General features: G+C 42.3%; 1 protein-coding gene across 1 annotated transcript in view; it reads left to right on the forward strand.

The window, feature by feature from the left end:
• Positions 1-24,956, forward strand: part of SORCS3 (sortilin related VPS10 domain containing receptor 3) — a gene marked incomplete at both ends in the record, with an annotated part of 300,986 nt that overhangs the window by 199,867 nt on the left and 76,163 nt on the right. The window contains 2 exons of the mRNA XM_084265556.1: positions 11,239-11,303; positions 18,611-18,729. Of these exons, the coding sequence (XP_084121682.1) occupies positions 11,239-11,303; positions 18,611-18,729 (184 nt within the window). The remainder of the gene's footprint in view (positions 1-11,238; positions 11,304-18,610; positions 18,730-24,956) is intronic.

Consider the following 24,956-nt stretch of genomic DNA (forward strand, 5'->3'; position numbering starts at 1 on the left):
TCTGCAAGAGTCATTTTAGAGTTGTTTTCAAAATCACCCCTGTTCTGAGAAGTTTAGAAATGACCTTTTCACATCCTGATTATAGACATAATTTTACAGCCATTTCATTCAGTGGCAAAGCACCTGCTGGCATCAGAGAGCGAGCATCTTTCCTGGATGCAGCCCGAGACCTCTTCCCAGATGGCTCACTTGGACTTCAAGAGTTGCACCTTTGTGGGAGTTCTTACAGCTCTTGTTTCTTTACAGCAGCTGTGGCCAGAAGCATTCTTGCATTAGAGAAAGTTACAATCTAATAGAGAATTTATTCTCAGTAAGTACATTGATACTCTCAGGGACAATTTTAGCTTGAAACTAGATTTTCAGTCATACCTCAAAGCTCTTCAGGTATAGAATCACAGAATGGTTTGGTTTGGAAAGGACCTCTAAGATTCCAGTGAAAAAGTTCCCACCCCCCCTGCCATGGGCAGGGACTCCCTCCACTAGACCAGGTTGCCCAAAGCCCCCTCCAACCTGGCCTTGAACACTTCCAGGGAGGGGGAAGCCACAGCTTCTCTGGGCAACCTGTGCCAGGGCCTCACCACCCTCACAGTAAAGAATTTTTTCCTAATGTCTAATCTAAATCTCCTCTCCTTCAGTTTAAAGCCATTATCCCTTGTCCTATCACACCATGCCCTTGTAAACAGTCCCTCCCCAGCATTCCTGTAGGCCCCTTTAGGTACTGGAAGACTGCAATAAGGTGCCCCCAGAGCATTCTCTTCTCCATGCTGAGTAAGTCCAACTCTGTCAGCCTGTCTTCATAGGAGAGGTGCTCTAGCCCTTTGTGGCCTCCTGTTGGACTTACTCCAGCAGTTCCATGTCTTTCTTGTACTGACGGCCCCAGAGCTGCATGCAGCACTCCATACAGATTTTCTCAAGAATAATCAGGAGGACCCAGGTAAATTCCAGTTCTTTTCTAACAACTTACTTCAGCCTCTGAACCTTTCAAAGTTTGTCTGCCATTAAGTTGAACAAAAACAGTTGCCTTATTTAACAGAAGGAGCTGAACTCATGCTGTGCAGAAAGAACAGTCTTATCATAGCAAAACAGACAAGATGTTTCTGCGTTCATTTAAACGTGAGCCATTTGTGTCGCTCAATAACATCCATTAAAGATAAGGAGGTCCCTCTTTATGCCTTCTGCCTGTTGGAAATTAACAAACTCTCTTAAAACGACAATTCATCAGCAGCTATATGAGGCAGAATTCATTCTCAGCAAGAGAAGAAATTGAAACTCCCATCCTTTCGTTCCCTGGCATTCCCCTGAGCCTCCTCTGTAGAATGAGGTGAGTTTAATTCTGCTATTGTTAAGCATAGTGAGCATGAAGCTACATCAGAATGTAAGAGCGGGAAAGAGTATCTTATTAGCTGCACTACAAGTTCTTTTAAATAATGTTGATTCGGTAACTTGTCTCTTGCTGATCATATACAGAACAAGGACGAGAAGCCAGTGAGTGAGGCTGTTTTACTTGCATATTTGTAGTGAGCTAATTGGAATAGGAGATAGCAGTGGTTATCATAGCTCTGTAATTATCTCACAGATAATTGTCCTCCAATGGGCAGAAGGCAATAAAAATGGGATGCAGACACATTTCCATGTTTAGTGAAATATTGAAAGTTCTCCAGCTGAGTTGAGGGAGAAACATACTGACCTGTGACTGCCAGCAAGAACTGAGGAAACAGCAAGTAATGCCTGTAGACTTCAGAGCTGATTGCCATAGATCTGGACTTACTCTCATAGGAGAAAATCCCGCTTTTTATTGGAAAAGAATAAAGAAATCCAAGCCAAAACCCCTGCCACGTTTTTGGCCAAAGGGTACAGAAAGATTCTTAGGTTTTGCTCACAATATTTTTGGTTTACAGGTTTTGATTGAAAATCTTTGAGGGAAGGAGACATGTTCCATTATAATATTGATTTTAGGGGCGATCTGTAATAGTGACTCCCTAAAGCCATTTCTAGATCTGCTGTACTTTCTCCAGAATTCTTTTTCTTTCTTTCTAAATCATTAGATTTGAACAGTGTGTTGACACTTTGGAATTTGCCTGGAGGCTGGAAAACAGCAGAGTATTACTTTTCACTTGGCCTTGTACTTTTCTTTCCTTTTATTGCTCATCTATAACAAAAGACTAAGAACCCAACAAAGAAAAGCTCTTGATTTACCTATGGCTTGACCGTACATCTTTGCTTCTTGACATGTGGGTAGCACAGACTCTTCCTTGCACCATTCTGCTCTGAGCTTTCTTACCTGAAGAGGGTAATGTTTTGGGGATGGAGACATTCTGGGACTCTGCCTTTGTGAAGAGCTGGGAGTGCTTCTAGTGTGTAGCTCCCTGGGCAGCCTTGTCTGCTTTATCTATCTGACTTGAAGCAAAGGAACCCACAAAAGCTCTGTAGTTTCTCTGGTCTCTCCTGCTCCACTGGTACTCTTCCACTGATGGAGAGACTGTGGCCATTGTATTCATCTCCTTTCCCCTCTGGGAGGATGCTTCTGTTTTTAATAGAACTTGTCTTGTCACAAGACACATGGTGATCTGTAGACCTGCTATCACAATTGCTTTTACCCATCATAGCCATGCAGACCTGCTGTTTCTACAGCCAGCCTGTCTTTACATATCTGTCTGCTGCCAGAATCCTTTTAATTTCCTGCTTTGTCTTTTCCTCTTGTGGATGCTGGGACAAATAAGCATCTCACTCTCAGCAGCTAATTGTGTGTGGGATTTTGGAGGAAGAAATGTTGATGCCTTTCTGCTTGTTGGTCCAGAACAGAGTATTTTATTCTTCTCTTTTTCCTCCTTCCCCTTCTTTTCTCTCTCTTCCTTCCCAGGATGATAGGTAAAAGTCAAAGAATGAAATAAACTATTTATTCTCTTCAGGATAGCATCTGAAATGCAGAGAAAAAACTGTCAGAAATGGTTTGTGACAGAAATCTAGTTTTCATACTATCTTACTCCAAAATGAGTAAACTGAACCACAAATTTACTTGCAGAATGTTACATGTTATCCCAGGTTGATTCGTTACAATATTCTGCAACAGGGAATGTGGAGACTGATCTTTCTTTAAGTAATACAGTGTATAATGTCCATAGGTGTGTAGGGCTCATCAGTTTATCCTATACATTGTGCCTGTGCCAGGTTTCATACTGGCATCTCCTCTTTGAACAATTTAAGTTTTATTTTTATTAATCTACTGCTACATTCATTTATTAAATGATGTCCTCACTCTGAAGCTTTTCAGAGGCGCTGTATTCTGCCCAGGACTCTTGTTAATAGATGACTCACTCAGCCTTAACATTTCAGGCATGTCATATTTGTAGTCAGGAAGTGCTCACAAGAGTGAGGGCAATTAAACACACAGTGAACTGAAAATCCTTATTTTGGTGTAAAATAATGCTCAAATGGATCATGCTTAAGATATTTTTGCTAGGAGACAAACTTGGTGGAATGTTTTGATTCTTCTAACTAGTTCCTCCCAGGGAGAGAAAGGGCAACTTCAATGAGGTCCTTGGTTGCCGAACTGATGGGCTGAGCTGATGGTTTCTTTGAGAATGTACTTGAAGTGATCAAAAATAGGGCTGATTCATGTTTCCTGGAAAAACACAGCAATAATCTATAGCAATTCCCCATCTACATGACTTTCAAAGGATAACCAAGCACTGGGCAACCATTAATTAACTGAGCTTTGTAATATAGTAGGCATTAAACTAATTTTAAAGCAAACGCAGGGAAAGAGATCAAAGTCACTCAATATGTCAGTGATCAGTCTTGGAAGAGAAACAAAATCTCTGTGCTTGAGTTTCACAGATCTACATAAAGCACAGCTGGTTAGAAAATGTCATTTCCCTGATTTATTTATTTTTTATAAAATGCTGAAAAAAACATACACCATACCACCACCACCCACCCCCTGCAAACTGTTCTACTCCCAAATTTTCCATTGGGAAACAAAGATTTTTGGTTAAGTAGAACAAACTATTCCACTGGAGTTGATTCCCTCCTAATTTCCCTTAGCTTTTGATCACCAAAATGACTTTTCTACACAATATTTAGGATTTCCACTTCTTTTTTTTCTTTCTATTTTTTCCTCTCCTATTGTAGAAAAAAAAAAAGAGGCATGGGGGAGTGGAGAGAATGAGAAAGGAGAAAATGCTAAAAATGTGCTCTTTTTTAGTGTTTTCAAAGATATACTTTTATTCTTTTTTCCACCAAGAACTTGAAATTTAGAATATTAAAAACCAAAAACAAAACAACAAAGAGCCCTGCTAAAATTATCCCTTCCTTCAGAAGACAAAGCAGAATCAACCCTTCTGTTGAAATATGTTTCAAACTTGTCCACCATAAAGTTTGCAGAGCTTTAATCCCAGGTAAATTCCTTCCCTTCTCTCTAGAAATTCCTTCCTCCAAGCATCACCGTCTGTGTTGGGTGCATGTGGGATCCCGAGCTGATGATATATCATGCACTGGAGCTCTGAGATGCCTTCAAGAAAATAACTTAACTCAACTGAACTTGATGAGCTGATGCTTCATTACTTCCATCATACCCTGATGCCAGTGCTTCTAGGACTTGGTAAAAAAAGGCTTCCAATTCAAATTGGATAAGCCCCCAGGGCTGCTTTTATATTGCCCGGATCGACTGTACACTGATGAGTCAGGAGCAGCACGCTGCAAAGGGAGTAGCATATTTAGTTTGTAGGTAAGCAGCAGGACTGTGACTGCACCTGGGAGCACACCCGCTACGAGTGCCAGCTTGATGTGCCTGACAGATCTGCTCCCTGCATGAGTCTCAGTCCCCATGAGAAGTTATTTCAGGCTGGGAAATTAAGATGCCACCTCCAGCACATGCCCTGCCTGTGCTGCTGGCCCTCTCAAACCTTGACAGGGTTGTGAGTAAGGATCATCACCCTTCTACCCACACGGTTTTCTGAATTTATTTCATAAAAATTTGGTATTGTTAATTGGAACTGGAGTTCTTTAAAGGATTAAGGCCTATTGACTGGATGAGAACGAGACACTGAATTATTTGTAGTTTTAGAGTTTGGTGCTAATATACAGGGAAAAGAAAATGTGCATCAACAACAGCTTTGTTCTCTTGATAAATATCTTTCTAAGGTATTCTCAGGTTCAGTGGCATTTCTTTCCCATTGCTGTTAACTTCTGTGATATAAAAAGTCACCTTTTAAGTACAGGGAAGAAGAAAAGTGTTTCTGTGTGCAGCAGAAAGTGTCTTGTGTGGATTGTGTAGTGATCAGTGGCATGGTTGAGCCCAAATGTCAGCTTTTCCCTCAAGGAAAAGATTGATTTGGACATCTTTCCTTTTCCTGGCCTGTTTTATCCATGAAATAACTGTGTGTAGCCACTTTGTATTTCTGGGACCTCTAATCCACTGAGTTGGCAAACAATTGATTTAGATGTTCAGCAGGTAGTGGGGGTGAGATGCAGGTGGGCAGACACATGTATCCACATATGGAAACACACGTTGAGGCTGTGAATGCTGAAGTTTTGCTTCCTTTGAGATACCAGGCAGAACAGCTCCTTAAAATTTATTGGGACCCTTTTAAAAGGTTTGGCTCTGCTGAAAAGAAATTAAATGAGAATAAACACTTGGCAATTTTTTTGCCTTATCTTGCAAGCAAAGTCTCACAACAATTACTTCTGCCGATGTCCAGAATTGTAGCATCATGGAAATTAGCACTGGGAAAGACGTAGAAAGCTCGGGGGACCTGGCTAAGACACTTTCTTACAGTATCTCCCTGCCCAGCCTTTTTTCCAAGTTTCATTTGAAATATGCTGTGCAAGGAGATTTTGCCCATAACTCTTCAGAGACCTCATTGCATCCTAGCCCATCCAGCAGCGCCTCCCCCTGTCCAGCCACAGGGAATAGTGCTGTATTTATGTGTTTAATGAATACATTCTTTCCCCTGACAGTTCAGTATTTGTATCCGTTCATAACTAGGGTGGTTTATGGCTTCTTGTCAGCCTGGGGTGTAGGCATCTTGCTTGCACCTTGGACATTACATGTGCAGAGTTAATGCCTGATGGATCTAGTTCTAGGCCTGACTGCAGCACATCACAGAATCACAGAATTGCAGGGGGTGGAAGGGACCTCGATAGGTCATCAGGTCCAACCCCCCTGCCAAAGCAGTTTCCCTAGGACATAATAGACTAATACACAGAATCCCTCTGACAATCAGAAGGCAATTGTGGTTACAGATACCTAGGCACGTGTGATACCATATCAGATGGAGAAGGTAGCCTCTTGGCCCATGGTGGAAAGGTATGTATAAGTTAGCGATGGCACTATGTGAAAAGATCCAGATGAGTTTGGCAGGAACTGTATGGATCACTTTCTGCTCCCATCTGCCCATACAGACATGCCCTTTCGTTGCTTGGATGAGTTAGTCCTATGCACTGCCTGCCTGGCACCACAAACAAGCGTTTATTCACTTCTGGGGCAGGATACAATTAAAACTGCAGCAGACTAATTGGCAGTATCCACTAATTTGACTGCAGTTGCCTGCAGCAAGAGGATGTTTTTTCCCCCCTTTACGTATTATTGCACAATAAACATGCCTTGTTCCTTCGCATTTCTAGCCCTTGTCTACTGCACAACATCCTGCTAAGTAGCCTCCATCTGTTTCCCCGACTCTTTACATGAGCAGTGACAATTGCCTTCAGTCTGACATCCGAACCTGCAAAAAGGAGTTTCCAAGTCAGCATCTTGGGAAAGTCTCAATCCGTTATAAAAGTGTTGATTCTGTTTTCAAAGCCAGAGCAGGTGAATGCTGCTTTGACTGGTCAGAAACCAGGAACATCCCTGGCAAAAAGCTCTAGTCCAGAACATTACAGACCCACCTTTGAAAGGCTGATCTCTGTGACCTGATTTTTTCACCTTGTTATAAATCCTTGACACAAGTGTTGCTGATGTCCAGTGATACTCATCTCCACACTGCAAGCTAATGGGTCCAGGAGATGGAGGAATAGACCATTGCTTATTCTTTGTTGATGGTTTAAGGAGCAAGGATCAGCAGAAGGCATTCTGAATTGCTCAGCATTCTTGATCTAAGATGTTAGAGTAGCTAAATCTCAGTGCTGTCTTTCATTGTTAAATGCCTGATGTCTGGAAAATGGGTAGAAAAAATTCAAAAATGGTTTATTCCATGGAAAGGCCATAGACTTGGTAGAAACAGCTGAGGTGTGCATTAGGTGGGTAACACATTGTCCTTTTTTTCATAGGCTAGCATTTTTCATTTTGAACTATATTGTATCTTAGATAGAAACATTTCAGGAATAGCTATTTAGAGTGCAGAATACTGTGTTTCCTATGCCCTTTTCCCTTGCTCTCCCTCCAAGCCAGAGAAGAAATATTAGCAGAGTGGCCTAGTAAATGTGCATCCATGCACAACGCTCTTCCCTCAAGACAGAGATAAGGATCGTGCCAGGGTCCTATCCATCCTTCAGCTTTCAAGAACGCACAATTCTTTTCTGAAAAGAAGGGAGGAAAGATCTTGTGAGAGCCAAGAACTGCCTTGAGAACAAAAAAGGAAAAGCAGCAGGAGAAGGTAGAGAAAAAGTAACCGTTGCTTCCTTCCTAATGGGATTCAGAGGTTGCTTGAATTCTTAATTGGCCAATGATCCTGAGCCAGCTGCAATACTGGCTGCAGGGTCCACATTTCAAAAACTGCCTTTGCAGCAGTCAGGGAACGTGTCAGCAGGAAAAAATGACCTTTCCTGTCACTTCTGCCTGCATGCTCTCAGCATTTTCTCATCTGAGTGGTGATAAATTAATAGGGATAGTGGAAGATGTTGATTTAGCATGGTTTCCCACAGTGAGAGTGCCCTTTTTTCCTCCCTATGGCCATCCAGGGCAGTGGCATGCCTGGGTGCATTCTGTGGTCCTTGGTTTAGATTTGCTGTCTGAAGTTCGTGCATGCACAAAACGTAGATCTGAGCTGTGCATGGAGCCTGAGGTGTGACCATGTGGCAGGAAAATGATTTTCAAGCTGAGCTTAGTTGTCTGAATGTTATAAAATACTCTTGCCTTTTTAAGCCTCTGAAATAGAGCTGTTTGACAGCCAAAGAGCCATGAAACCCCTTCCCATCCATCCCACTCTGTGAGCTCCACTTTGTTGTAGAGAATGTGCAAGGGAAAGGGTAAGTCAGGGGATGCTGACATCCCTCTTCATCATAATTTAGTTGCTCAAAGCTATTTGAGCAGTGCTTCCTCCAGATGTTCTTGAGATAGATAATGTATGAGAAAAATACAAGGCTATGAAGGTGTCTCTTGTTTTGCTGCTCCGCTTGTATTGCCAGACCCGAGAGATTGTTGTAGTGAGTTCTCAAGACCAGAGAAATTACTCCATGGGATAAAGGAATACCTTTACAGTCTGTGTGTGTGGTTTTGCAGCCGTGCTCCAGGACCCGCATTCACATCTTTCCACTGCCTGACTTGTTTGCATTCTCCATGTAAAGCTTCTCCAGACAAATGATGAGAGACCATTTACTGAAAATACCCATATTCAGGAGTCAGAGCACTGCAAAGCAAAGCAGTGTTCTTTGCCAGTGGGAACAGATGTGAGGCGAGGCATGAAGAAACAACATTGATTGGGGATTTGTTTTGCAATCACAGTCTTTGATATAAGAGAGCGACTTGGTTTAGGAGAAGGAAGGATGACCGATGCATTGCTTTTCGGGCTTGTTATCTGCAGGCAGATAACAGGAGCTTGTCTTGCTTTTGCATGAGGTTGCTTTGTGAGCTTTTTCCACTTGAAGTACAGTGTTTGGCCAGCAGAAGAGTACTAGGGAGGTGCTGTATGCTGGTCCTTTATTTGTCGTCATTGTTGTTCTGAAAAGAACCATCAGGCTTGTCAAAACTAATTAAGGAAACAAGTCTATGGCACTGGGGAGGAACTTCAAGCTAGAATGACATGTTTCAGGAGACTCCTTTCATCCCCTGGTGCTCACTTAATAGGCATTATGAGTAGATTCACAGAGCTTGTGTATGCAAATGCACAATGATAATGAGTATTTGGAATTTTGTTTGGAAATACTTAGGTTCTTCTAATTACAGTCCCTTTTAAAATGAACAGTGTTATGGCAGACTGACATTTTTTGTTACCTGGGCCAGGAGTAGATTTGTCCCATCGCTGTGGGGGACAGAACAGTGTCCCCTTCTCTGGAGGGGAGAAACCCAGGAGCTGTCTGGAGAGTGGGTGAGGCTGCTTGGAATCATGCTGTCAGGACACAGCAAATGACCCTGGGTGGAAGGTTGGTGTGTAGAAGCCTGGAGAGTGCAGACTCTGGAGTGAAGGCTGGGTTTAAGCAGGGAGCCTGTTGGGAAGGGCTGTGGAGCAGGTCCCTAACACGTTGCCAGCCTGTACCTACAAGTGCTGAAATTACCACTCCTTTTGATAAACTTGTGATATATATGTTTTTAACCACGTACCATGTCCGAGGTGAGGGTCATGGTTGCTGAACAGCTGAAATTATGGCATTTAGGGCTACTGATGGGAAAAAAGCAGAAAACTCCCACTATGGACTAGAAAAATGTGTGTCCCTTCTATATATATCTGGAAATGATGTTGTTGTGCACCATAATGTTTTTCTCTGACATTTTAAGGAATTTCTATTTGTTCTAGTCATTTTTAACTGTTTCCAGATATTCAGAGGATTTGACCCTGACAATTACACAGTTAGAGGGGCTCAGGCCCGTCCTGGCATCCTTTCTGATAACAAACAGAGCTTTCTTCCTTGTGGGATCACCCTGAAACTGATGGTAGCGATTAAGGAGCAGGCTATTTCTCACTGGGAGTAGAATGATGAAAGCTCTGCCTCTGCAGCTTTGTTTTGTTGAGTTGGGTTTTTTTGGCCACAGTTCACAGTGTGCAGTGAATGGACTCGCTATTGATGTGGTGCTCTAGTTAACAAGCAGTGCCAGTTTCAGTTACCTACACAGTGGGTCATAATGTAGTTGTTTTGGCGTTTGCAGCGCTGGCTGATGTTAGCTGAACTCCAGCACATTCATATGTTTGCCATTGCCTCAATTGCTATGTTTTTCATGAAATCCACAGAAATGTCTCAGAACATCTGTATTTTCTTCACTTTTGTTTTGGGGTGGGCTGTTTTTTTTTTTCTACTGTTTTAGTTGTTGACGCCCCAAGAATGAAAGCAGCAAAATGTTGTAATAAAAGTGTTTCAGAACATTAGAGAATTGTGAATGTTGGCTGGCTTGGAGGGAATCTATTATTTACAATCTACTGCATCAAATTCAGCTTCCACCAAATTAGAAACTGATTTTTGTCGTTGTCCCTTTTTAATCTAACCCCTCGGTTAACTCAGGAGAAGCAGCTTCATAAATCACGTGGACATCTATGGATTTTTTTTTCCCCTGCCAGCCATTGCTAGGACTAAATGTTCATCACCCTGTGATTCTTATCAGCCAGGACACTAATAATAACATTTCTGTTCTGGGCTTGACTTACCCTATGCCAGGAGGGAAACTATCTTCGTAATGTGCCTTGCAAAACATTTTTAGGGAGTAAAAACAACAGTGGACAGGAAGATGTGACTTGAGGTTCTTGGGTTTCAACCAGTGAGGTTAAAGAAATTAATTGTGCCTTGTTTCATGATTATCAAGGACTATGGCATGGGATCATGGGGTGAATAATGAATACTTCTTGCATTTTTTTTTTTATCAGCACGTTTTTCTTTTGAAGATGGGGAAAGGGATGCAAGCAATAGCAAAATTGCCCAGCAGACCAGGAGCAGATCAGGAAGCTCAGGCTCTCATGTCACTATTCAGCCAAGTAAAACCCCTTTTTACTTTGCTGTCTATAAGCATGAGGTTGCTGTGCCCTCATTTTCCATTCAGCATTAAAAGAGAGTTCTGGTTTTACTGGATATTTGAGCCAGCTTACTTTGCCACCACAAGAATTACCATTTTAGTCTTGGCCTTACAGGGAAGGGGTAGGCAGATTCACTCACTAGCAACTGGGAAGATGTGTATCTTAAAGCTTAGCATATGGCTCCTGGGAGCAAGCTTGGTAGAAACACAAAAGAGTCAAGTTGGTAGGAAGTAGGGACCTACATGCCATGAGTCACAAGGTAGGCTTGAACTGTTTTTGCTTTCCCTCACCCTCTCTGTCTGATCACAGTCTTTTATCTAACCAGCTGCCACCTTTCTTTCTCTCTCTTCCTCTCTCTCCCCAGGTCTGTGCCTGGCTTGGATAAAGAACCTGACCTTGTGCACATGGAAGCCCGGACAGCTGATGGACGTGAGTGCCTGCAGCTAACGCTGAAAAAGTGGGCTTGTAGTCAAAAGTGGAGTGGGAATAGATATTCACTTTACTAATTTTCTCTTCCCATTTATATTTTAATTGATGGGAAAGATGTAGGTCAGGGGGTTTGATGTGAGGCACACACTTATCCTTAGTCCCTGGGTGGATAATTCAGAGACCAAGGGGCTTGTGTCTGTGGAGGGACTGAGCAGAAGCACAATCTGTTGGGCTGAGGAGCCATTTATTCCATTCCTTGTGTAGCTGTTCCAGGATCATGTATTTTACATGAATTATAACAAGCTGGGCTACCAGACCTGTACAGTCCATCCTGTGCATTTCCAGAGGTGTTCAGAACAGCAAGGTTGTATCTGGCAGTTTGAGAAATCACCTACAGTCAGTCTTCTCCTCTGGCCATAATGTCCTCATGCTCCAGGTACTCTCTGTCTCATGTTGAAAGGTGTTTTTAGTTTTACTTGTGAATAGGTGCTCTGTACCAAAACATTGCAGGCCTTGAAAAGGTGTCTGGGTCTGAAGAAAGAAAATTAAAACGTTTTGAACCACTCAATGAGATGAATCTAACCACATTTGCAGTACAATGGATTCCTATGAAATTAACCTCTAGGAAAGACAGCATTAGAAATAAGTTTACTTTTGAAGCACTCACTCCAAAGTGGTTTAGGTACTTCTCAAAGAAACTACAGCACGGTTGTGCAATGGCTTCTGGGGTGAAGCCAGATCTACCCCAGCTCAATGCTACACAGCCATGGGATGTGTCCCTTCTACACTACAGATACAGTGTGGAAAGCAGCACAGGACTGAAGCTGTAGAGGATTTCTGGGAGGAAAAGGACTAATTTTTGTTGGTTGCAAACTTTTCTCTGTTCAAGTGCTGCGTAGGCCAAATGCTGTGTGAACAAGCTCCTGTCTATCAGGGTGGCTTCTCTGAGGCTGTGGATCTTCTAAAATCACTCTGTGGCCTCCCACTGCTATTTAGTGATGGCAGCTGAATAAATAACCAGGCAATAAAAGCTCGGGGGTGACAGCTGTTTGTTGAATATGTAGAAAAAGCAAAACAGGACAGCAGGTGGGTGGGTAAGCTAGGGAGGCTTCTTCGGTGCCTTTGCTGCTGTGCATGCTGTTGCAGGGATGCTGGAAGAAGTGGCCAAAAGCAAGTTTAGAAAAAAAAAACAACCACCACAAACAGGCAAATAAGCAAACAAACTGCTGATGGAGTTTGTTTTCAAACTAAGTTTAAACTTGCTCACCCAGCTATTTGAATACTGGATGTGTCAAGGATGTAGATGCTTCATTTAAAAGAATCTCTCCAGTTCGCAGACAACTCTCTTCTTTCAGGTCTTGTTTGCTCGGGGGGTTGCTGTTTGTTCTTGTTTTAATGTATAAATTCGGCATTTTGAAATTGGCAGTTGAGGGTGTTGAGGGTTTCACTGAAAGTCAGACTGAAACCAGTAGGATCAGCAAAACGTACCTACTGCAAGTCCTTGTCCCAGCAGACAGCAGGCGCAGGCGAGACCCAGCGGGCTGTGCTGGCCCCGCTGGTATGTCCCACTGGGGGACAGCACCAAAATGACTCCTCTCCCAGCCAAGTAGAGCACAACCCCTGCTTGTTGCTCCGATTGGAGTTTTTAAAGCTTTAAAACGATATTAGTTTGTATTACAAAACATTGACTGCCTCAAAGCTATAGCCTCATCTGGCATGAAATGGTATAGCTCTGTGTACTTAGGAATGGAAGGTTGAACTTCTTCTGCTAGTTAGCTTTGTAACCAAAATGGGCCTTTGTGGTCTCAGTGAAATGGCTGAGGGACACATACCTGCTGGAAAATGGGTCACTGGAGTTATTTCCTCTTGAACAAAAAGTTTTTGATGGAAGTTCTCCGTAGCAGAGAGAAGGAAGGGGAGATTTTTTTAAATGCCTCTTAGGTCAGTCTGGTGGCTCGGTCACTTCTCTGGTGCATTTAGATTTGAATATTCCTATTGTTCAGTTCAGGTCTGGGAAAAGAATCCCTGCCTTCAATATTCATGGCTGCTTTAAAAGTTTCTTCTAGAGGGGGCATTTGTCTCTCCTTCTGTTTTCCTCCATGCTTTAAAAAAAAATTAATTAAAAAGTGTTGTGGGAGAAGTGGTATTTAGGATTAGGCTCCTTATCTTGGTGAATTTTCTTCCCTTTTAACAGTAATGAGACTTGAGAACCTAGCTAATGCCAATTCAGCCACTAGAGCCTAAAACATGTTCTGTGGCTGGGAACAGGTGGTGGGGCATGCTAGAGTCTCATTCATCCATAAATGGTTCGGGGCTATCAATAAGCTATCGATACAGGGAGGTGGAAGTCCTGTTGGCTGCTTTGTCTGTCCTCCAAGATGCCTGGCCCCATGGGTTTTGTCTGCCCAGTCATTAAGAATGTCAGGGTTTCTGAAAAAGCATCTGCCCCAATGTCTAGTTTTCTTAAATGTTTACAAGATGCTGCAAATTCTAGTGCCTAGCTGGTCTCAAGCTGTTCCTGTCTTTTGTAGCAGAAGAAGTCTTTCCACAATTTTTTTGACAGCTTGGCAGAGGAATTGTAGCAGAATAATAGTCTAAGCTTGCATTTTTAAATTATAAAAACATGCAGGAGCCTTGGGCACTTTCTGCCTGGGTGTAACAGGCAGAAGCAAGGACAGGATTGAATGCCAGGGGACTATTACAAATACAGTGACACAAGCACCCACTAGCACTCCTGGGAAAAAAATACATTAAGCTTTCTGATACTCAGTGAGATAACCTCACTCACAGATATGATGCAATAAGCAGTATTTTAATTAAAGGGAAAATGGGGGGGAAGTTATCCTAACCAGAAAGATAAAATAGGATAACTAGTTCCTGGGGAATAATTTAGATACTAAATATAAATACAAATAATTTTAATTAATAATAATAATAAATATAAATAATTTGTTAATACTGCCAGGAAGGTGCAGGCCTTGCTGTCCTGTGTCTCTGTACACCACAGTCAGCTGCACATAGGTCTGGCCTTTGGAGCTTTCAGCACAATGGCAGTTTTGGCTGTTTGCAGGGTCCCCCTTCAGGGACTCACATCTTTCAGTGTTACCCACCAGAGAGAGCCTCTTGTGCTGTGGCTTCCCACCAAAGCTGTTGTGACCAGTGGGCAAAGAAGAGACTTAGTAACTTGGCATATTTTACCAGTTTAGCCCTACAAATTTAAAGATTTTTTTCAGTTTTGTCACTTCTGTATAGGGTAAAAATACACTTCAAATTCTCAAGATAGGAGACTATGTCTGTTAGAGATGGGGAAGTGTTAGGAGCTCCTCGACTGGAAAATGGCTGCACATCTGAGTAAGCCATTCCCTAATCCTAAGTGAGATAAGTTGGAATTTGTGTGGTGGTGTGGATGCTGGGAATTGAAAGGTAGCAAACCCTCCAGGCTTCTTCATGTCCATATTACCTCATTCACAGATGGAATGAGAAAGTAGCTGGGTGTTGGTTTATGAGCATGAGAAGTTTTTGAGGCTGTCTAGGAAATTATGTTCCACTCAATTTGCAGTAGAACATAATGAAATAGAAATAACCCCAAAATCTCTAATTCTTGTGTTGTGTGGGATGATATATAGAATCATAGAATCTTAAGGGTTGGAAGGGACCTCAAGAGATCATCAGGTCCAACCCCCCTGCCAAAGCAGCTCCCCAGCTCATATTGCACAGATAGGCGTCCAGATGGGTCTTGAATATCTCCAGAGAAGGAGACTCCACCACCTCCCTGGGCAGCCTGTCCCAGGGCTCTGTCACCCTCACTGTGAAAAAGTTCTTCCACATGTTGGTGTGGAACTTCCTGTGCTCCAACTTGCAGCCATTGCCCCTTGTCCTGTCTCCACAGACCACTGAAAAGGGGCTGGCTGATTCCCCCTGCATCCCATACTTAAGGTATTTATAAACATTAATCAGGTCCCCCCTTAGTCTTCTCAAGGCTGAACAGTCCCAGCTCACTCAGCCTTTCCTCATAGGGGAGATGCTCCAGGCCCTTAATCATCTTTGTAGCCTCCTCTGGACTCTCTCCAGGAGATCCCTGTCTTTTTTATACCAGGGAGCCCAGAAGTGGACACAGTACTCCAGGTGGGGCCTGACCAGGGCAGAGTAGAGGGGGAGGATCACCTCCTTCGACCTGCTGACCACACTCCTCCTGATGCACCCCAGGATCCCATTGGCTCTCTTAGCCACCAGGGCACACTGCTGGCTCATGGCCAACCTGTCATCCACCAGGACCCCCAGGTCCTTCTCCACAGAGCTCTTGATTGGAAATAATCCCTAGATAGAAGCCAACATCCCTTAAGGCATCCGTCTCCCAGTGAAAGGTAAGCAAGGTAGTAAGGGCTTGGGCTCATTCCACCTGCCCCTCTGGGCCACCATCCTTTTTCTTTGTGCTTATGCAAAACAGAGCTGAAAGATTAACTCCCTTCAGAGAAGAGGTAGATAGCAGTACAGAAGTTAGGATGCCCCTTCTCTCTTAATTGGTGTTTTTTGTTGAGGAGCCCTCTACTTTTTAAATGGGGAAGAATTGCTTTGCAAGTGGGACCATAGCTCATCAAGAGAGCATACCTTTTAAAAGCTTCAGCAGGGACTTTGGGTTGTTTCTTGCTTCTAGTCACAGACAAATGTGAACTGAGTGCTGTCATATTTTTTTTGCTTTATTTTTTTTAGCATATTTTCATTTTTTCATTTTCTGTGGGGCAGCAGGAAGAAAAGCAAGATGTGAACATGTTTGGTGTCCAAAGGCAGATAGGTTTGAAGACAATTTTTTTTGCATCTGGGTTTTTTTTATAGGCTTTTTGTTGTAAAATATATGAAAATAAATAAGCAAGGGACTAAATGGAAAATGGGTAGTGAGCTACCCCCCTTCTCCACCACCAACTTCCTGTGAATATTAATAGGGTGCCATTCTTTGAGTATATTTGATTGCTGGTGTAACACACTCAAAATGACACATTTCCCAATAGGCAGGAAGCTAGTTGTCATGTCAACACTTGTGATTTATTTGCATTTATTTGTGACAGGTTTTTATTCCTCTTCCCATTCTGTCACTCAGCAGCAGCAAATTATCCCCTTTTTGGAGGGATAAGAATATCCAGGCGGCTGTGTGGGAGAACATACCGGAGGGAATGAGCTTCTAAAAATACGGCTCCTGACCTCTCCTCCTTGTTCTGCCTAATTTTAGTGCTACCTCAAAGAACAAGTCAAGGCTGCTAAGCTCTCTGTGTAGAATGGCAGTATATAAGACCCCCTTATTTTCTGAGAGGTTGCTTTTATCCACTCATGGGATGTCTAGACTCCATATTTAGGTGGTAAATAGCAGCTCTGGACCAAGTGTGTATGTTTCAGTTGATGAAGAACTTTAATTTATCCCAGATGAGAGTCCAATCCCTCTACTGCTGCTGTTTTTTCATGCCCGGAGAAACTCTCATAGTCCAGTTATCTGGCATTGTCTGAAGTCAGATTTTTTTTACCATACACTTTATTTACATCCAGATACTCTGAACTGGCACCAGCAATATTTTCTACTGCTTTAGCACCATCAGTGGGACTACATTTTCCTTGCTGCCCCAGACCTATGCAACTGCTCTGATTCAGCCATGTAGCTCTTATTAACCTGGTGCTTCATTAACCCTTACTAACCCAGTGCCTCACCCCAGAATCAACTCTGCAGCCTTTAAACATGGAACTCCAGGCAGGAACATCTATTAGATTAAAGCCTGGTTGTAGTTTGTGACTTTCTTTAGACAATATCTTCTTAAAAATTATCCATGCCTCTGACTTGCATTCTTTTTGCATTCTTGAGTCTGTTCCTGGGGCAGAGCTATGGAAGGGGAAACTGGCACTTTGTGAATCTTGTCTTTGAATCTGGGCAGGCAGTTAGATGAGTGCCAGATGATTTCAGTCAGGCTCACCAGTGCTTTCCACTGAACCATATTTTACTGTCACTGGAAAGACCCAGATTAAGGACAATAGCAGGTTTTATGGGATGGAGAATCCTATAAGCAGCTTTACTAGGCTAGTTACTGTCCTCCTAAATTTCACTTTTATCCTTTTGGGCTCAGTTTGACAAGATACCAAACTTGTCAAAGTTTAAACCACAAGAACTAAAATCACTGCACCAGGTTTACCCCAGCCTTTATAAATGCACTGGTGCCCTCCTTGACGGTCTGTCCTCACCCTTTGTAAAAAAAGCGCACAAGTGCATGAATCTGAGAAGCCTGTAGAAGTGCCACAGTGTAAAAGATATGACCCTTTTATCAGTACAGCCGTCATCTTAGTTGTACTTTCATTTTTCCTCCTCATTTGCAGTTTTTAGAAGAGCAGTTGAAAGGCAGAGATGGCATATTTAGATTACATACAAACAGAGACACAGTGTCTCGATTGTTCTGTTTCATGAGATCCTCTCTTAGCCTGAGTGAAACAGGGCTCAGTCTTCATAACCTCTAACAACCTGCTGGAGCTGGGCACGTCTTTTCTTGCCACTCGGAGCAGCCTTCTGTATGTCTACCTTTGCCTTATGTCGTTGTCATGTCCTTCTTCCAGTCCTGTTCCTTCTCTGAAGCAAAGCTGAGGACTGACAAGGCATCCCATTAGTGTGCCGGTCTTCCCATCTTCTCTGTAAGCGGAAGGATTTGATGGCTTTTGCAGAGCATATAAGTACTGTTGAGACTCTTCAGCTAGATACGCTGTTTCATGTTCATGGCCTGTGTTGGCTGTAAAGACTTAAGTTTAGGAGATGCTTGTCATCTGCACAGTGAAAAAAATTGATGCTAATAGTGCTGATTTGGGGTTTGTTTGTGTTTGTGTGTGTGTGTGCGTGTTACTGCCACAGTTAAAATCAGTCATCCAGGTTAGGGTGTTTCGGGGGGAAGATGGGGATATATAATTCCTATCAGGGCAGTGGAATCGATCAGTTCTACCCAGGTGGCTTTTGAAATCTTCTTCTGCCCTATGTGGTCTCACCATCAGTTTTCTGATGCATTTATGATTTGTACCCTCCATTGATGGTTTGAACTCCAATTGCCTGAGGGATATCTGCACAACAGGGAAGGGAATGGTGGGTGTGGCAGTGTGATGAATTTCTGACTCCAGAGAGCAGTAACAGTTCTAAAGGCTGGAGGCAGATCATACGATAACGTCTGGCTAGTTTGAGATGATGTTAAGGGACTTTCCTTCAGAGACCTTCTTCTGAGCTGCTGATGCCATTTGCAGACGGCAGGCTCCTGCCTTTGCATTTCTCACATGTACTTATTCTCCCATTACAGACACCCACTACTTGACCTGTCGGATCCAGGAGTGCTCAGAGACCAAAAGGAGTGGGCCATTCTCGCGCTCCATTGACATCAGCTCCCTTGTTGTTCAGGATGAATACATCTTCATCCAGGTACACTGGCTCGATACAAATGTGACATGAAATATGCCTGCACAAAGTATTCCTTCTGTGCAAGATAGGACAAGTGAATGGGACTGCAAGCCTTAATTGCTGAGAGTCTATCCCTGGTATGCAGTCTGGGATGAAATAGGTGATCTCTCTGCTCATCGCTTGTCTCATGGTGAATATGGTATATTTTGAAAATTCATTCATCATTAATCTCAAGGGTCCATGGGTTTCACAGAAGCTCTAACTTGCTATTGTTGTGGCTACTTGGAAGATACAAAGGAACTGGTGATGAATTGGAGAAAACAAAGAAGAACAAAGGAAAGGTGTGAGCAGTCATTTTAACAAATAGCTTTATGCTGATTTGACAGTCAAGTAATGCTAATGGAGCGAACAAAGATTTCCAGTAGGAGGTAAAATAGCAGAGAGGTTGGAAAAAGATGTTACAGGGCAACTTCAAAGTGGAAGATGGCTGTAAATTTGTCAGCTAGTTGAGATGAGCAGAAAGGGATAGAAATCAAATGGGAAAACAAAGGAAACTTGGGTTTGAGGTTTTCTGAGAATAAATGGTCTGTATGGAACAAGGCCATCTCTTTGAATTTCATACCTGTGGAAGTGTGAGAATGAATAGTATGGTATGGAAGAACACTTCCAGAAGATGTGCCATTTGGGTGACAAATGGGAGCCAGGCAATGATTCCAGGTTGTAGAAAGCTCAGGAGACTGAGTGATGCAGACAGACATCATGATGTTAACTGCTTGTCACCAATGCTGAAGAGGGGAAATGAGATGAGATGGAGCTTGGATCCAGGTGGTACAGAAAAGACATATGCTTCACTTTTTGAGCAAGACTGGGTTATGTTAAGCTCCTATTTTACTTCCTTGGAGGAACTTTTTTCTTAAATGTGTCCAAAATATAAGAAAGTTCACCTCTGTTTGTTGTGAACTTTTATTAGAAATGGGTTGCTTAAGTGGGAAACCTGATAATTCGGTGCTGGCATTGGATGGACGACTGAATCCGTATAACCTGGAAGGAGTCCAATATGAAAACTACTTGCATTTGAGTAACATTGGTAGAGTTTTTCTCCTGGATTAGGGGAGTCTGCTGCTTTGGAGATGACCAGTTGCTGTGGGAATCACAGATCCCCTCATTCCTACATGAAACTCAGCCTGCTACTGCTTCCTTTGCCATCATGGGGAGACAGGCTGCTAGAAAAGAGCGAGAATGTGGCTTTTGCAACTTAGCAAGTCAAGGTTTGATTAGAGGCGATGGCTTTCCAACTGGTAAATGCTCTACTCTCCAAGGAGTATTTTAGAGGGGCTCTTTTAGTCTGGTGGTTTATGCCCGTGGCTGAGAGTATTGTGGAGCATCCGATTCTTTAAGGCTAGCATGAGGCCTTTCCATACGTTTCTTGTTCTGCAGCTCCCACCTGGGTTAAAACAAGGCTACTCTGTTTAGCAACTTGGGCTTGCAATGAGGAAATCTGCCTGGTGCGCGCATTGCTCTGCCTTAAATTAGCAGCGAGTGGCTCAAGTTAATAGCTTCTAATTGCTTCAAGTTTAAAAAAAGTATGTGTGTGTGTATACAAATGCGTGCATGTATGCATATGTATTGCTGCAAGCGCCTGACTATCCTTAGCAATGTTTTATTATAGCTTAATGGGTGTTCGAAGTGAAAATCATATACCCACACTTTTGAAGAATGTTAAATATATGCCCTGAACATCTCTGCTGCTTTCAGCAGGAGACTCTCCCTTTCACAGGTTGTCTATCACTTTCCCTCTCTTTCGCATCGCACTGGCAGGATTTCTGACTGTCCAGCAGCCTGTGGTAAGTGGCTGCAGAAACTGGGCATGGATCGAGTCCATGCAGCACTCAAGTAACACGCAGACACTTCAGATTCACAGCACACACCTCGGAGCTGAAGGTGTGTTAAATCCACTGTGTCCAGCATATGGTTGATGGGTTATGCAGAGTGTTTGCTCGGTACATATGTAGGAGTGCTGATATGTCCTGGATGTATTAGTCTCATAAGCCATGTGATGCAGCTGCCTATTATGGGATGTGTCAGATTCTCTGTGTGCGATGTCTCATGCATATCATTCTGTCTGGATAATCTTGGACAGAAATACAGGAGCCAGCTCTTTTGAATTTCAAATATTAGACAGAGATGAATAAATAAATATCAAATTAAATGTTAAGAACCTGGTGAGGTTTAATAGCTGCAGAAAAGGATGGGTGCCTGAGTTCTGATCTGTCTGTGCTGGAACAAATCAGAAGTACTGTCGTGGAGGAGAGAGAACTTGTTTCTTTCAATTTTTGTCATAAAACCAGTAGTGGTTTTTTTACTCTAAATGGGTAGTGTGTGTTCCTTTAAAGTGAATGGAGAGGTTGAAACCTTTAAGGGAAAAAAATGTATCTTCTATTGTATCTATTGCAGGATGAGATAGATGTCTCTGTGAATATGCTTTTCTCATTAATATTGAAAGGAACCTAAATATAGTTTAGAGAAGACCCCTCATTTTTTGACAGCTAAAATTAGGGAAGATGAATCCCAGCTGTTGATATAAACATTTTTTATTCTCTGCACACAGTTTTTTGCTAGTGAAAATCAGTTAATAAACAAGTTAATGAACAGGCCTGTAGTCTAAGGTTCTTTGGAAGCATTAAGCTGTGCAACTGTGGACTCAAATCTAACATGATACTGTGGTACATAATGCATAGGGGAAAGAAGAACATGGAAAATGTTCTAGTGTCATCATGAATCAAGGATTCCTTATCATATGAAATGGTGTTGTGCAGCACTTCTGAAAGGGTCTTACAGAACTGCAGTGTAAAGAAAGAAAATGAGAATGATCCTATGCTTGAAAAAAAACGTTGAGTTTGAAAAGACTGGGACTGGTTACCAGGAAAAGGAGATAAATAACATAGCACATGATGAAAAATGTAGCAGGTAATGAAGAAGGACAGAAGAAATAGCTACAAAAAGAGAGAGTAGGAAGAATTGTTATGAATAAACCAGTAGGTGATCACTCTGAATTTATTGATTAACTTTCTATTTGATTGATCAATAGTTATTTAAGGATGCCTAGCACATCACTAAGATTGGATAATTCTGCATACGTTGATACATTAAACAAAAAACCTGCCCTCTGTTGTATATATAAGTTTTCATTCAGTTCACAGGATTGCTCTGATGTAGGCAGGAACCAGTATCATGATCATCATCATCATCTTTCACAGCTAATACTTAAAATTCATACAACTTGAAGAGCAAGTCTTTTTTTTTGTGAGAAAATGTTAGAATATATCTGAATTTATATACTGTAAAAAAAGGAGCTAATTTAATGAGCAGTTTTGCCATTAAGGTCAGTATCAGTTGCCCAGTAGTAGAGCCCATGCTTATTCTTGTGCACATTTGTGATCTGTGTACATTTTCTTGCCAGCATGTCAAAACTTTCCATTAAAAATACAAGAAAGCAGGAGAAAATCTTATCACTTATTGCAGGGATTGAGAAAAGTCTGGGCCAAAAAAGTCTCAGGATGGTGTTGCTTATTTTTGGTGGTCTAAGGGGGTATAAATATGGCCATGCTTTCACTGGAAATCAGCTTTGCTCTGGGGCAGTGGTTTCTGCAGAAAGCAACAAGATAAATAGTTACCTATGGCAGCCATATGTCAACATTCTTGTTGACAAACATATGGCTGCCATAGGTAACTATTTATCCCTAAATAAAAGTAGACCTTCCCAGTTACCCAAAGGTTGTGTGCAAGCCATCAGTGGTTCTGCTGGGTGGCCAGAATCCTGTGTTGTACAAGCCTGTCTGCTAATGAGGACTGATGACATCCCCAACGCACTGGTGCAGACCCATGTAAGGATTGTATTTTCACACAGAACCTCAGGTATCGGTAGGACAGTATGAATGGTGAAACTTCAGAATGTGTGGCATGAATTCTGCTGGAAGTACTGCTGTTGTAGCTCTGGTGGCCTGGGCATGTAAGAAAGACACAGTTTAAAGGGAGAGGTAGTAATTTTTATGAGATCAGAATTGATAGTTAGAAAAGGGAAAGATAAGGTTTTGGATGACGTACTCATGAGATCCTAAGGGACTTGAGGAAGTATTTGGTCTCTGAAAGTTGTCCTTTTTGTTCCCCCGAGATAGATCTAGGTTTCATAAAATATGTTTCCTCCCCCTATTAATCTTGTGTTTTCCTTCAGTGTGTGTCTTTCCTCCTACAGGTCATACCAGTCTAGTTCAGCATCCAGCTAGCACTGTTCCCATTCCCCCCTTAAGCTTCTGTCTCTGTCAGCATTTGGAGACCCTCGGGGTAGCTTCAACCTTTCTGATTTGAGCTGGCTGTAAGTGCAGAGATGTGTGGATGGGAGATCAATACTTACCTTGATTGGGTTTTATGTCTTTATTTTTCTCTGGGATGGTGTGGATTCTGCTATCCCAACAGAGTACAGCTGAAGTCCATCTGAAGTATTAGCTCAGGCTTTCAGCACTTTCCATGGCAGTGACAAAGTTACTGGGCATGGAAGATTCCTCTGAGATTTAGAAGCTGATACCTGGTTTGAATTTGGGGGTGATGCCTGCTTTCTATAGTGGATCAGACAAACGCCGTTGGAGGTGAACACTCTCAGATCTGCCTTTGGGTGGGGGTCTCACCTCAAAAGGACAACCTGCAGGTTCCAACTTAAAAGGACTGGCTGTTTGTTTCAAACCTTGCTTCATTTCCACTGTAAATGGGAAGTTCTTTGCACCATTAACTAGAGAGGCATGCTGAGAGGCAGTACATTATCGCTCTCTAAGGCCTTTAAAGAGTGGGAACTTGGGTGCCCTTTTCCACTCCCGTGGCACAGTTTATCAAGGTGTTTAAATGCAGGCAAAAATTCATAAGAGGGTTTTGCCTCCTACCTGGCACCTCCTGCCATTTCTCCTCTTGAGAGCTCTTTTTTGTCCTTTTTTTTAAGCTGGATGTAAAGAAGGGAGAAAGATGAGGGGAGCTGGGAAGAGAGGGGCTCTTGGCTGTGGTTTATAGTCCTTATGAATGAGATGAAGTCTGGCATTGCCATTTAGGAGCTGGGTATGGTGGTTACTTGCAGCTTGCATATGCAGCAGTGTGGGAGCAGCTGCAGTTCTTACATATGTCAGGAATTCCTTGTGGAAAGTTAAAGGTATGTCAAAATGCTCTTCTTTGATACTGATCACATGTCTGGTTGTTTTTCACCCTCTGAAGACTTTTGCTTGTTTCTGAGAGTTGCACAGCAGGGCAGCATCTCAGCCTGCTCACTAGCATGAGTGAGAATGAGCGAACCCAGAATTTCTCCAGATGTTGTTGCGTGGTGCAGCTAACTGGGACTCTTATAATACACATCTGAATAATTCCTCTGGCTCAGAGGAGCAAACACTTCTGCCAAAAGCTGCTGAACCAATTCAGTCTTCTTTTGCATCACAAAGTCTCCTTAAAACATACGCAGATGTCAGTACTCACCCACAATCACTGATAGCTTCTTATAACACCTATGTATAATATTGCCTTTTTTGGATGCCTGCAGTCTCATCAGAGTGTGCCCAAAAATGTTAGTTGGATGGAAAATGCTTTTTACAGAAAAATGCTTGCTTATTTTTTTATCTGAATCAAAGTCCATTTTTATCAAAGTGGATATATTTATGAGAAATATTTTTTCAGGCTCAGTAAAAAGAAAAATAGTCTTTATTATTTATAGCCTTACAACTGGGGTGGGGGGGACATGTCTCTTTAAGGTTTTATGGGGGGGGTGGAAATGGTCCTAATTCTGTAAGCTAAATACGTCCAAGTTTAGCTCAGAGAAGTCACATACACTTATTACTGGTTGTGACTGTGGTTGTTTAGGAAAACTTTAAGTGCTTTTGTTTAGTAGGACATGAGTGTAATGTTACAAGTTTATTGGGTATGTAAGGCTAGGCTAAGTTAGCATATTTGCTGAATCGAAGTCGCTTATCAGGTGAGTAGACTTCAACCATTATGCCAATTCATACAGATTACAAACCTCAGTTCTCAAGCTGTCAATTTAATGACTTAAATAAGTAGTAAATTTCAACAGGAATAAAGAAAGGAAAAAGATTTTCTTTTTTTTTTTTTTCCCATTGTGAAACTTCTCAGCAGTGAAGCAAGACAGGAGGGAAGAAATTAAACTTTGATTTCCCGGTCTAGAGCCTTCTCTTTATTTTCATAGAAGCTAAATACACCAT

This window comes from Gallinula chloropus (assembly GCF_964237585.1).
Source record: "Gallinula chloropus genome assembly, chromosome: 5".
Taxonomy (NCBI): domain Eukaryota; kingdom Metazoa; phylum Chordata; class Aves; order Gruiformes; family Rallidae; genus Gallinula; species Gallinula chloropus.